The 12,192-nt window shown below is 39.2% G+C and overlaps 1 protein-coding gene across 2 annotated transcripts in view; it reads left to right on the forward strand.

Moving 5' to 3' along the window:
* EXOC4 (exocyst complex component 4) overlaps positions 1 to 12,192 on the forward strand; it is an 811,011-nt gene continuing 798,819 nt past the window's right edge. For both annotated transcript variants that reach the window (XM_043463745.1, XM_043463746.1), the window contains exon 1: positions 1 to 141. In XM_043463745.1, coding sequence (XP_043319680.1) covers positions 56 to 141 — 86 coding nt within the window. In that variant the 5' untranslated portion in view covers positions 1 to 55. The remainder of the gene's footprint in view (positions 142 to 12,192) is intronic.

Consider the following 12,192-nt stretch of genomic DNA (forward strand, 5'->3'; position numbering starts at 1 on the left):
TACAGAGTTTACACTTGGTTCCTTCCAGCCCACCCGCTCTCCCTCTCTCACCAAGATGGCGGCAGAAGGAGCTGGTGGGAAATACAGAAGCACAGTCAGCAAAAGCAAAGACCCCTCGGGGCTGCTCATCTCTGTGATCAGGTGAGGGAGGCAGGAGGCAGGGGCAGGGGACAGGGGGCAGCGGCTCGATTTCCGCTTTGGAAGGGAGAAGGGTTAGCTGGGTTCCACCCTGCCGACCCCTCCCTTTCCTCCTTGCCTCCCCCCAGCCCCTCCCAAGGGCCCCCGCAGTTCTCACTTTTTCTCTGGGGTTGGGCCAGAGGGAGGAGCCTGGCCTCTCAGTGTTTTTCTAATTTACTGCCAGAGCTTTCCACTAGGGTCCCCGGGCCCTAAAAGCACGCTATTTGGGGTTTGCTAGAGAAAGCCAGGTGTGTTCACTTATTCATACATGTATTGATTGATTATCTTCAGCATCGCTCACCTTGTTCCCTGGACTTCTGGGTGTCAGGCCCTGACGTCCGCAGACCTCTGTCACAAATTGCAGATTTTGTTTTCACACGTTGAACACCTCCAACCACCTGTGAATGGCTCAGCCTCAAATACGATGGCCTGTCGTGAGCTGGTTAGAAGAGCTGTGGATTTGAAGGCACACATCCGTGCTGATTTTTGTTCTGCCTTCGTATTCCTATCTAGTCTTTAAAAAGCAAAACAAATTTCAAGTTATCCTCTATGCATATCATTTTCCCAGACTGTATATGGTGGAAGTAAGGAGTGGTCGACCTTCTAGGGGCCACTTTTTCTTAAAGTAAATTATAGTAAGAGTGGAGAATTCATTCAGATCCCGCTAAGGATGATTCAGGGAGTGGCTAAAAGCAAGCTGAACAAAATGTATTATGACACGTTATGCTGTTAGCACGTGAATTTCAATCCATGTATTTTTCATAAAATGAAACATCTCCTTCCCCCTTTCCCCCACCTATGCTAAACTTTTGGTTGAGTTTTGGAGGGCTTCTGATGACCTTTTAAAAACCCAGGCTCAACAGTATCTGGTAGTTAGTAAGCATTTGAATGAATGAACAGATTTAACTTTTAGAACAGCCCACCCGCTCATGGACTGATAAAGACCCATCTCATGGGTATTTAGGCTTCTCTAGAAGTAAGATTGTGACATATAAAATCATTATTACTAAATTTTCTTTAGGATTAAGAGGATAATTCTTCTCTGTATAGACATATGTGATATACTTGGTAGGTCATACAGAGGAAATGCAGTTTTCTTGTGGACCCAGTCTTGCCAAGACAAAACACAAGTAGTGTAAATGTTTATCATGATACTAAAACTCCAAGTACAATATTTTTAGTTCCCCAGCTTCATTCCTGAGGAACTATAATACATGAATTTATTTGGATTCCTTTTTCAACTTGTTTATTTATTTATTTATTTTTGCTTTATAGTCAACATTCATTTAAACAATACAAGTTTAGTGCCAGTGTGTTGTACAGAGCCTGGCACTTACTATGTAGTTAGTAAATATTTGTTGAATGAATGAGTGAATGCCCCGAGTTTTGCAAAGATGAATCTGACATGATGGTACCCTTGAGAGTATAGACTACTTGAGGGATAAAATATGTAAGTAACAACGTGACATAAGACTAGAAGAGACAGATGAAATGTGCTGGAAATCTAGGAGAAGGAGCAGTTATTTTCAACAAAAGTGGAGTGGGGATTAGGGAAGATAGCAGTATATACAAATGTACCTTCTCAGTTATGTATTTATGATTTTGTAGTCTTTGCTCATTTCTTGTATTTTGTATATCAGTTTTCTTAAAGGTCATTTAAGTTTACCCAGAATGTCTTATATTTGGAAAAACGCTTTATGTTAAACTAAAGCTTTTTTTTTTTTTTTTTTTTAACTGATAGTGATTGGAAACATTCGTTGCCTTTGGTTGACTGTGCCTATATGTTCTTCAGGGGGAATCTCCTGCTGGGTGTTATGGAATATGATTTGGTGGTTGCCCATGTGTCTCTTATTTCCATCTCTGTTACCTTCACATTACCACCATGATTTGGACCTGGGCATTTTTCACTCTGACTTCTGTTGTATACCGTTAACTCATTTTTCTTCTCTGTCCTTGGCCACCTCAGACCACTTGAATAACATTTTTACTTTATTATAATATATTGGAGTGTCCAGATCTAGCATCCTGGGCAAGGTTAGTAAGGATTGGGGCTCATGGTTACATAGGACCTTGTTTAAGACTGGATGTTACTGGTGTCAGAGTATTTCAACATTTCTCTGAGTCACAGGAAAATCTTGGTGTTGGAGTGAAAATTTGGGTGTTGCTAATTCCTTGTTTCCTCCCTGATGTGCTCTGAAGCAGCCAGTGGTTTCCATTTCATAAAAGCGAATGAGAGGAAAATGGTCCTTTTACTTTGGTATTTGGGGTGGGGGAGTTTAGGGGGGTGTACTTGAGGGAAGAATGCAAAGAGGAAAGTAGTTACTAAGAGAGTAGCTCTTAAAAGTTCTTATCACAAGGAAAAATCTCTGGTGATGGATGCTGACTTACTGGCTTAATCATTTTGCAATATACGTATATCTCAAATCATTATGTGTGTACCTTAAATAATTACAATGTTGGATGTCAAATATATCTCAATAAAATGGAAATAAAAAGAATGGAGGATTCATATCTCTTGTTAGTAGATTGTTCTGTGACTCTGAAGTTGCTGCTTTGTCTATCTGTTCAATTTGTATTCTTCCTGTTACTCTTCTTGCAACATTGTATTCATGATTGTAAATTCCTCACATGAAACTTTGATTACCTCCTCTTATCCTTAACCTCTTTTCAAATTCTCTCTCAAAGACTGTAGCTTTCCTGGTTGCTTTGGCAACAAGCCTCAGAAAGGAAAACCATTTTAGACTCATGTTTATAAAATCTGAACATCCCTGAAGATGTCTCTGGTACATGCCAGTTCTCTTCCAGGCTTCTTTGGACCTGTCAATTTGTCACAAAATAAATGACTTGTGAGTGATAGAGTCCATTGTCCTTTGAAGAGTTTGATTAGTTTAGCTTTATCTTTTTCTGTCAATGGGCAGTTGTTTTCCTTTTTTGAATAGTGAATGTTAAAAATTCTCCTTCAGTTCTCCTGCTCTGATATGTAAAAAGTGTCATTTCTATACTCTATTATGTATTAATATTAGCATAGCACTTTATATTCTCTTACTATTCCTATTAGTTGGAACACCATTTATTGTTAGAAGCATCTTTTAACTGGAAAAAGACTGTAGGTGGATAAGGGTTTGACCTGAGGACAGTGTCAGAGTAGACATGGGGAATACCCACGCTTCATCACTATGTGCAACCATGGTACCAAGTAATTAAATGGTGACTATTTTGCTTCTGTGATAGTGCATCACTTTAAGGCATTTAAAAGTCAAAATGATGTAAAAAAAATATAGCGTAATTATAGTGGAGGGGTTACATTTGGTGGATGGGTTATTTAAGTGCTTTTAGACTCATAAGTGAAATTCTTAACCCATTTACAAAATACTGAATAAAACCATTTCAGGACGGCCAGATGATTCAGAGTGTGCACTATGGGATTTAACAAAAGAGGTTCTTTTGTGAGGCGGGGCTTTGATGAGGAGGCATAGTGTTTAGGACTGATTTTAGAAGCTGCTGTTAACCACAGCTTTTGGTTTTAAGTCTTGCCCCTGACCCTTTAAAATGAAACTAATCGGGTGGACAGAGACCTGATTACCTGCTGATGTACAATCTGGACAGTTTTACGGACACACGCAGACACAGCATTTCCTACTTTTCTATTGATCTTTTCCCCCCTAACCTTTTGCTTCGTGTGAAGTTGGGACAGGCAGCCTCTCTAAATGGGCAACAAGCAAGATGGCATTTTGGAGATGCTATTTTATTTTTGTGAGGTCTTGTCAGATTTTTAATTGGGAAATGTGTCTACCACTTACTGTTAGGTGATTTACTTCCCAATTAAGTGTTGACTCTCTTCTCTTTATAAGTTGGCCTTTAATAGCCGGCTTAATTGGGAAGACAAACTTCAGCTGTGACTGGAGGAGACCTCCTTGAAACCTCAGAGCAGAGCTTTTGTGGACAGACACTGCTTACAGATGGCAAGGAGGTCTGAAGGCAGTAAAAGGAGCACATTGTCATCAACTTTTATGTCTTCACAGAAGTTGGAATTTCAGAAACTTAGAAAATCGTTTATTGTAGACACCTGTTAAAGCCCCTTTCTCTTCAGAGTATTTTGGTCAGCCCTGTATTTAATTCAAAGTACACTTTGTTGCAGGAGTCCACATTTTGGTTATAGCTTTGAACAAACAGCTTTGAGGTCCATGACACAAAGTGTGGCAGGAAGGGTCATTGGAGCAGAGTCCTGGAGATTGTCGGCTTCACTTGTGACCCAGTGGTAAAGAATCCGCCTGTGATGCGGGGGACCTGGGTTTGATCCCTGGGTTGGGAAGATCCTTTGGAGGAGGGCTTGGCAATCCACTCCAGTATTCTTGAGCTTTCCTGGTGGCTCAGATGGTAAAGAATCCGTCTGAATGTGGGAGACCTAGATTCGATCCCTGGGTTGGGAAGATCCCCTGGAGGAGGGCATGGCAACCCACTCCAGTATTCTTGCCTGAAAAATCCCGTGGACAGAGGAGCCTGGCGGTCACAGTCCACTTGGTCACAAGAGTGGAACACAACTGAGCAACCAGACCACCACCACCCTTCTCCCACCTCCTCTCCCATCCAGGCTCTTTAATGTTGGGTGATTTGCTCAGCAGGAGTTTTTCATCTTTGTAAAATTCAGCTGTCACTTGTTTCTTTCATGGATCATGTCTTTGATGTAGCTAAAACGTCACTGCTGTACCCAAGGTCATCTCAGTTTTCTTCTTTGCTAACTTCTAGGTGTTTGATATTTAGATCTCATATTCATTTTGAGTTAATTTTTGTGAAAGCTATAAGATCTCTGTCTAGACTGATTTTTGTGGTGAATGTTCAGTTCTCACACCATTTGTTGAAAAGATTATCTTTTCTCCATTGTTGTATATATGTGAGGTCTTCACCAACATTTTTTGTGCTTTTTGTTCTCTCTTTATGCACGCTTGTCATGGCAACTTTTCCCAATTTCTTTTATAAAAATTGTATCACACAAACTTGTTAAGAAAAAATCATCAAAGAGAAACATTGTCTAAAAATCCCATTTCTCAAAATACTGTTTTTGTTTTTAAGGTTTTCATGTCGATCCTGTCCAGGTACATACAGAGGCTTAATAGTTGTAGTTACGACAAAGTTAACATATTTTTAGCATAACAAAATTATATAAATATTATATATTTGTAATTGTATAAATATTTAACTGGGGGAATTAAAAAATAAATTACTCATAGTCTCTTCACCTAGAATTAATCATTGTTAATAACTTTTCTTTAAGCTTTTAAATATCATTGCATTGTTATAGAAATGGTACATACTCATTGTAAAGTAATCAAACCATGGAAATGCAAAAAATTGCAGATGAAAGTAAAAAAATATTATTCCAAACTTTATTTTCCTTAAGTTACCATCACTAGTATTAGCTGAACCTCATTTCAGATCTCTCTCTGTCTTTCCCTTTCTCTGTGTCTATCTCTCTGTATGAAATGTTGGATGGATAGATAGAAATAGTAAAAAAAAAAAAAAAATCATACTCTGTGTTAAACTTATAATTTTATTGTCTCCATTTTTAGGGTGTATATACATATAGTAAAGTGCACACATGTTAAGTATATGACAGTTTTTGCTTTTGTAACCACTACCCATGTCAAGATAGACACTTCCGGCATCCTTGTTAATTTTTTTTCCAGTTCAGTTTTTTTGTAAGGATATCCTGTTGTTCCCAACACCACTTGTTTAAAAGACTGTTCTTTTTCCCCTGAATGTCTTTTGTACCTTTATCGAAAATCGGGTGGCCAGTGTGGATCTATTTTTTGACTCTCTAGTCTGTTTATCTTAATGACAATGCTACACAGCCTTGATTTCTGCCTTTATAAGTCTTGGAGACAGATAACATAAGCTTTCCAACTCTTCTACTTTTTCAAAGTTAATTTTGGCTCTTCTAGGTTCTTTGCATTTCCATGTCCATTTTAGAGTTAGCCAATCAATTTTAAAAATAAACCCACTGGGATTTTGGTTAGGGTTGCATTGAATGTCCTGATTAATATGGGAGAATTGACATCTCAACAATATGTCTTCTGATCCATAAACAGTATTATCTCTCTTCACTCAATTCCTCTCAGCAGTTTCTTTGCAGATTTCAAGTGTAAGTCCACGTGTTGTCATGGACTGTCAGATTTACCTCTAAGTAGTTTAAGACACTTCTGTCGTCCCACAGCTCCCTGAATACTGATGCTGTCTTTCTGTTTATTTTTTGGTCTTTTTTTTTTTTTTCTAGGTGGGTTTCTCTTTTTTTGGATATGGTTTCTGTTGCTGTGTGTTAAACTTCATTAATCTTTTCTGCAATTCCCATTCTGCTATTAACTCCATGTAATGTAATTTTTATTAGATTGTGGTTTTGCTCTTTCAGAGATTTAATTTGGGTCTTTAAAAAAATATTTTCAGTCTTTCCTGTAGTTTCTTGAACATATGGAATATAGGTAACTCTTTAACTGTTCTTGTTTACTAATTTTATCATGTCATCATTTTGGGGTTCGTTTCAGTTGATTAATCTTCCCTCCCCCCATATGCTTTGCACTTCTTGGATGCTAGACTTTGTGATTTTTACCTTGTTATGTACTCAAGTTGGATATCTTTGTTCGCCGATAAATATTCTTGAGTGTTGTTTTCTGGGATGTGGTTAACTTACTCAGAAACAGTGTGGCCCTTTGAGGCCCTGTTTTAAATTTTGCTAATTGGCTTCCCCCCATGGTTCAGCAGTAAAGAATCCGCCTGCAATGCAGGAGCCAGGGGTTCAATCCCTGGGTTGGGAAGATTCCCCTAGAGAAGGAAATGGCAGCCCACTCCAGTATTCTTGCCTGGGAAATCCCATGGACAGAGGAGTCTGGTGGACTCCAGTCCATGGGGTTGCAAGAGTCAGATGGGACTTAGCAAGTAAGCAACAGTCAGGAGCCAAGCAGCATTTAGTTTAGGGCAGTTTTCTCCCAGACTGTGGCAGAATCCTTCTTACTACTCCAGCTAGTGCTCTGTGAGTGGTGAGATTTTTCACCCTGGCTGTGTGTGATTTCAGATCGTGGTTCTCGCAAGTGCTTTCCGGTGGTCCTTATTGTGGCCTTGAGTAGTTTTCTAGCACACATGCTCGGGTGAAGACTCTAGGACGCTTCTCCACAGATCACCAGGGTGCTCTGCTTAGCTCTCTCTTCTCCGGGACTCTGCTCAGCAAACTCCAGCAGCTTTCGTGTCCACGGTTTTGAAATCTTTTATTTGTTGTTTTGGATGGGAGGGTAAATCCGTTTCCTATGATTTCATCCATTCCCAGAGCAGAAGTCTATCAGTGCTTCATATTTAAAAAAAACCAAAATCTCAAAAGGTTAATTTTCCTGGGCCCAAATTTGGGGTTGCCTGTGCTCATAGAGGAAGCATAAGATGCTCTAAAAAAAGTTGTAGCCTGAAAGTGAACTAGATACCTCAGCACTAATGGCCTTTCTGATTTTGCAGTATTTTGTGGAGTATTAAAGTTAACTTCATATAGTTCTTTTTCAGGAGCTTTTCCTTCAGAACTCTTAGAAATGCCTTGGAAATAGTTTGTTTATATATTTATTTTTAAAAATATAGTTGTTTTATTTGATGCATGTGATGGTGTTGCTTGTTAACCTGAGGTCCAGTGTGGCTAGTAGATGGATTTTCTTTGGACGGCATAGTACTTAGAATGTTTCTGTTGGTTGTTGGCTTTTTGTTTGCATTGGGGTGTTTCAGCTTGTGCTGGCATTTTTCAGTTTGCAAGTGGTGAGCTCTGCTCCCTCTGGTCTTGTGCTCTGCTGCTCCTTACGTTTTTGTTAACGGCTTTCTAGCTATGGAATGAGTTATGACCTTGGTCTGTAGGTCCTTTGTGTTTTTCACCTTGAAAAACCAGGGACCCCCATTTAACAGGAAGTTATAGGGGAGAATTGTGTATCATGTGACATGGTAAGAAACATATTTCAAGATCCTTAGGAGAACCTTTGAACCTTTAATGGCTTTTACTTATTCTTTTAAAAATTTTTATAAAGCCCTTTCAAAGAATACAGTGGCATGTAATTCACACGGAAAAATTTCAATGGTGTTTTTCCATTGGAAACTTGCTGTCTAAACTTACTATCATTGCACTGAATATCACGAGCTTGTTAGAAATGCAGAATCTTGGGCGCCACCTGAACCACTTGACCCGAATCTGCTGTTTTACAGGAGTCTCAGGTGAGTCCACCACTCATCAAAGTTTTGAGTAGCCCTTAAAGATGTAAGTTGTGAAAGTAAGATACAAGAAACCAGGTAGTGTTGTTAACTTGTTTTTAGCTGAGATAATGGTATGGCTATCTTTTTTTCTTTTTTTTCTGACTGTCTTACCATACTTCTTTTATTTTTCCTGTTGTGGTATGGCTATCTTTTGAAAAGTACTATTCTTAAGAGATACTTACTGAAATAAACCAGTAAAATATCATGTCTAGGATTTGCTTCAAAATAATACAGAAGAAGGTTGGAGTCAGTGAGGGTATAGACCAAACGAGATGGGAATGTGCTGCTGATTGTTGAAGCTGAGTTTGATGAGTTCCTTAATTTCTGTTCGTGTTTGGAAATTTCCATAAACATGCACATGTATGTGTATAATATATATGCTGGGGAGATGGAAGGTGGTGGGAATGACAAGGTTCTGTAGGTTAATAAATTGCAGAAATGCTACATAATATATTCATGTTCTGTTCACTCTGTCCCCACCCAAACACTCTCTCCCAGAGGCACCTTGAACATTAACATATTAAAGTCTCCTGAAAATGAATGTAGTTACGAAACCTGCTTCAATTTGTGTAACCCAGAATTTCCAAACTAGCCTATCAGCATATAATATGTTAATATCTTATAAACCACTATTTCTGAGGAACTCACGAGAAACTCAATAGGAAATAGTCTACGCGTTTAAAATGATCAAATGCTGTACTGTGTTGTAGTAAGAAAGACTCCGCTGGAGGTGAAAAATGAGATGACTGAAGACATGCTTTAAGGATGCTTTAAGGATGTGATGCTTAAAATGGGAGTGGACGAGAGGTGGAGTTTGGTTCACTAAGGGTGGGGGAGATTTTAAGTTGACTTTGGCAACCCTTGACTATTGTAGGCTTTATTAGGAGTGATTCTACTTAATTTTGCTAATGGCCTTCTCTGTTGGCTACAAGTTTATTGCTTTTGGTCCCCAGAAGTGTGGGTTATATAACTGAATTAATTGAAATACAAAAAACTGCATGCATTGGGTGTGGTAATTGGCCCTAAGTGCTGTCTGAAGCAAGACACCCGTGAATTTTCAATTGACTTTAAAGCAGAAATTGTTTACTGTCACTTGATATGAAGTGAGTTTCTTTGGAGTGAATTAAGGGATGTTTTTATGCTTCAGAAAATTTTTTCAGAGGAACTTGTCATTGTGAATCTCCATCAGTCGGGGTAGGATTGTCTTGTATTTTGTGGGATCTAATAAAACGTAATTAAGAAGTAGTTGCATTGTCTAATTGAATGTAATAAAATCCGATTTAAAAGTGTTATATTTGGTTATGCTTTGAGTGATGATGTCACGTCTTATGTGACTATATAGTGATACATATCACATGTATTTAATGTGTGATCTTTTTTTTCTGACAAAACTCAGAATTACGATGAGGGTCTCTTGTTTTCACAGTTCATTGGGAGCCTTGGTAGGACTATTCCTCTTATCAAAGGACGTTGCTTCACATAACAGGTTTTAAAGACCAGTTTGAAACTTGTTCAGATTCATAGTCTTAGTAACCTCTCTTTTCACCATTGTAGTTTGTACTTAACGTTACTCAGAACTGTGCTTAGGGCCCTCCCTGACATAACAGGTATATATTACTATCAGGCGTGTCTTAGGTTGGCTGTTATTAATAGTATTTTCGAGGAAAAGAAAATCTGACTCACACTTTGAGATAAGGGCTGTGGTGGTGGTGGGTTAGTCGCTAAGTCATGAACTCTTTGTGACCCCATGGACTGTAGCCCGCCAGGCTCCTCTGTCCATGGGATTTCCCAGGCAAGAATATTGAAGTGGGGTGCTACTTCCTTCTCCAGGGAACCTTCCCAACCCAGGAATCAAACTTATGTCTCCTGTATTGCAAGCGGATTCTTCACTGCTGAGCCACCAGGGAAGCCCTTGAAATAAGGGCTAAGTGGATCTGATAATGTAGCTTAATATCTTCTAGTTAAAGCATTTTAGCTAGAAAAAAACAGAGTTCACAATTTCAAGAATCATGCCAGCTCTAGACTTTTTTTTTCTTACATTGGGGCCAATAATGAAGAATATTATGTTCTAGAAAGACCAGTAAATTGTTTTCTTCCTGCTTGGAGTGAGGTTCTAAAATTAGTTCACCCTTGAATATCTGAGAATTTAACAGTTCTCAGTTTGGGCCTTATAATATGTTAGAACGTTGTAAAGATGACTCCTTGTCTTTTCTCTGTGATGCAATTTAAAAAATTCACAAGAATTGTCCTAATGAGAGAAGGCCATACTGATGGAGGGATTCAGGTGCTTAATGAGTGGGGGGGGAAAAATGGAGGGGCTCAGTGATATCTAGTTTGCCTACTGAGAGTCCCGTTGAGTACTTCCCAGAATGGGGATCCCTGAAGAGGTGTGATTTTACTGTGGGTTTTGCTGTGTAGAGCTGTAGCGTCCCGGTAAGTTATTTCTGGATATGTGGAGCCTTACTTGTAATTAGTTTTTCTGAGTTGCTTGGAGGGATTTCCATTAATTGTTCCGTTAATCTTTATTATTCCTGGAGGAGAGGTCACTGGATGCCGACAAGGAATGTCCTTAGTAGACAATTAAGCATATTAACTGTTTTCAGAAAGCCGGGCTTAATGCTAATTATACCGCAGGTGTCACCAAAATTCAGGTGTATGATATTAAATATTTCTTATAGCAGGTTAATTAATTCAGTTATCTGAGACTTTTATCAGGCAGCTGACTCTTCTCGTGGAAGAATCTGTGTTGCTGTGGTTAAGTGGGGGGTAACTGATAACATCTGCCTTGAGATTTTACCCAAGCAGAAGAACACTGCTTGGGTTTTACAGGGTGGTGTACTTGTCCGCTCAGGCAGTGGTAAAAAAATACCACAGCCTGGGTGACTGGGAGACTAGAATCTCCTAGTCTCTCTTCTAGGAGACCAGAAGTCTGAGATGATGGTACAGTCAGGGCTGGGAGATGGCCACCTTCTCCTTGTGTCCTCAGATGGCCCTTCCTCTGTGAGCGCGTGGAGAGGGAGGGGGCTCTTCGGTGTCTCTTCCTCTCTGTAAGGACGCCAGTTCCATCCCGTTAAGACCCTGCACATATGACCTGGTGGAATCTTTATGACCTGCCTTCTAGGCCCTGCCTGCAAATGCAATTATGTTAGGGCTTCACCATAATGAATTTGGTGGTGCTTGGTGGTGTGTGTGTGTGTTTGTGTAAGTGTCACAATTCAGTCCATAGCATGTGGTACTCTGTGCATTCTTATTTGTTAAAATATCCTAAAATGCTTTCAGAGTGACAATCTGGCAATCTTGAGAAGCAGGCAAGAGCCCTGCTTAGGCTAATTTTTTGCAATTGGTTGTCAACCTTACTACCTGCTTTTCTGTCTTATAATGTTTAATAGCCCTCTATTAGCCCTGTAATACCAAATACTTGTACTGTGGACTCTCTTTAGAGAATTACTGTCTGGTTAGCTTGAACTATCAAAAGGCCTGCTGAAAGGCAGAAGTTAATGAAACATGATTTGATCCACTTAGTCCTTTAAATTCCCTAAATTCTCTTCTTAGATGAAAAATCATTGGAAAGCTTAATACTCTGGACTATATTCAGGGTCTTTGAAAATCTCTTAGGTCTGAGTTGTGTTTTAATGTTACATTCTTGGAGGAACTTTTAAGAAATGGCCATGTAAGATTTGTTACTGTTTTTAGAAGGTTGTTGAGGACATTGTTCACTGTATTGTATAATGTCTTCTTGTTTAAAGTGAA

The sequence above is a fragment of the Cervus canadensis genome, chromosome 3 (genome assembly GCF_019320065.1).
Source record: "Cervus canadensis isolate Bull #8, Minnesota chromosome 3, ASM1932006v1, whole genome shotgun sequence".
NCBI lineage: Eukaryota > Metazoa > Chordata > Mammalia > Artiodactyla > Cervidae > Cervus > Cervus canadensis.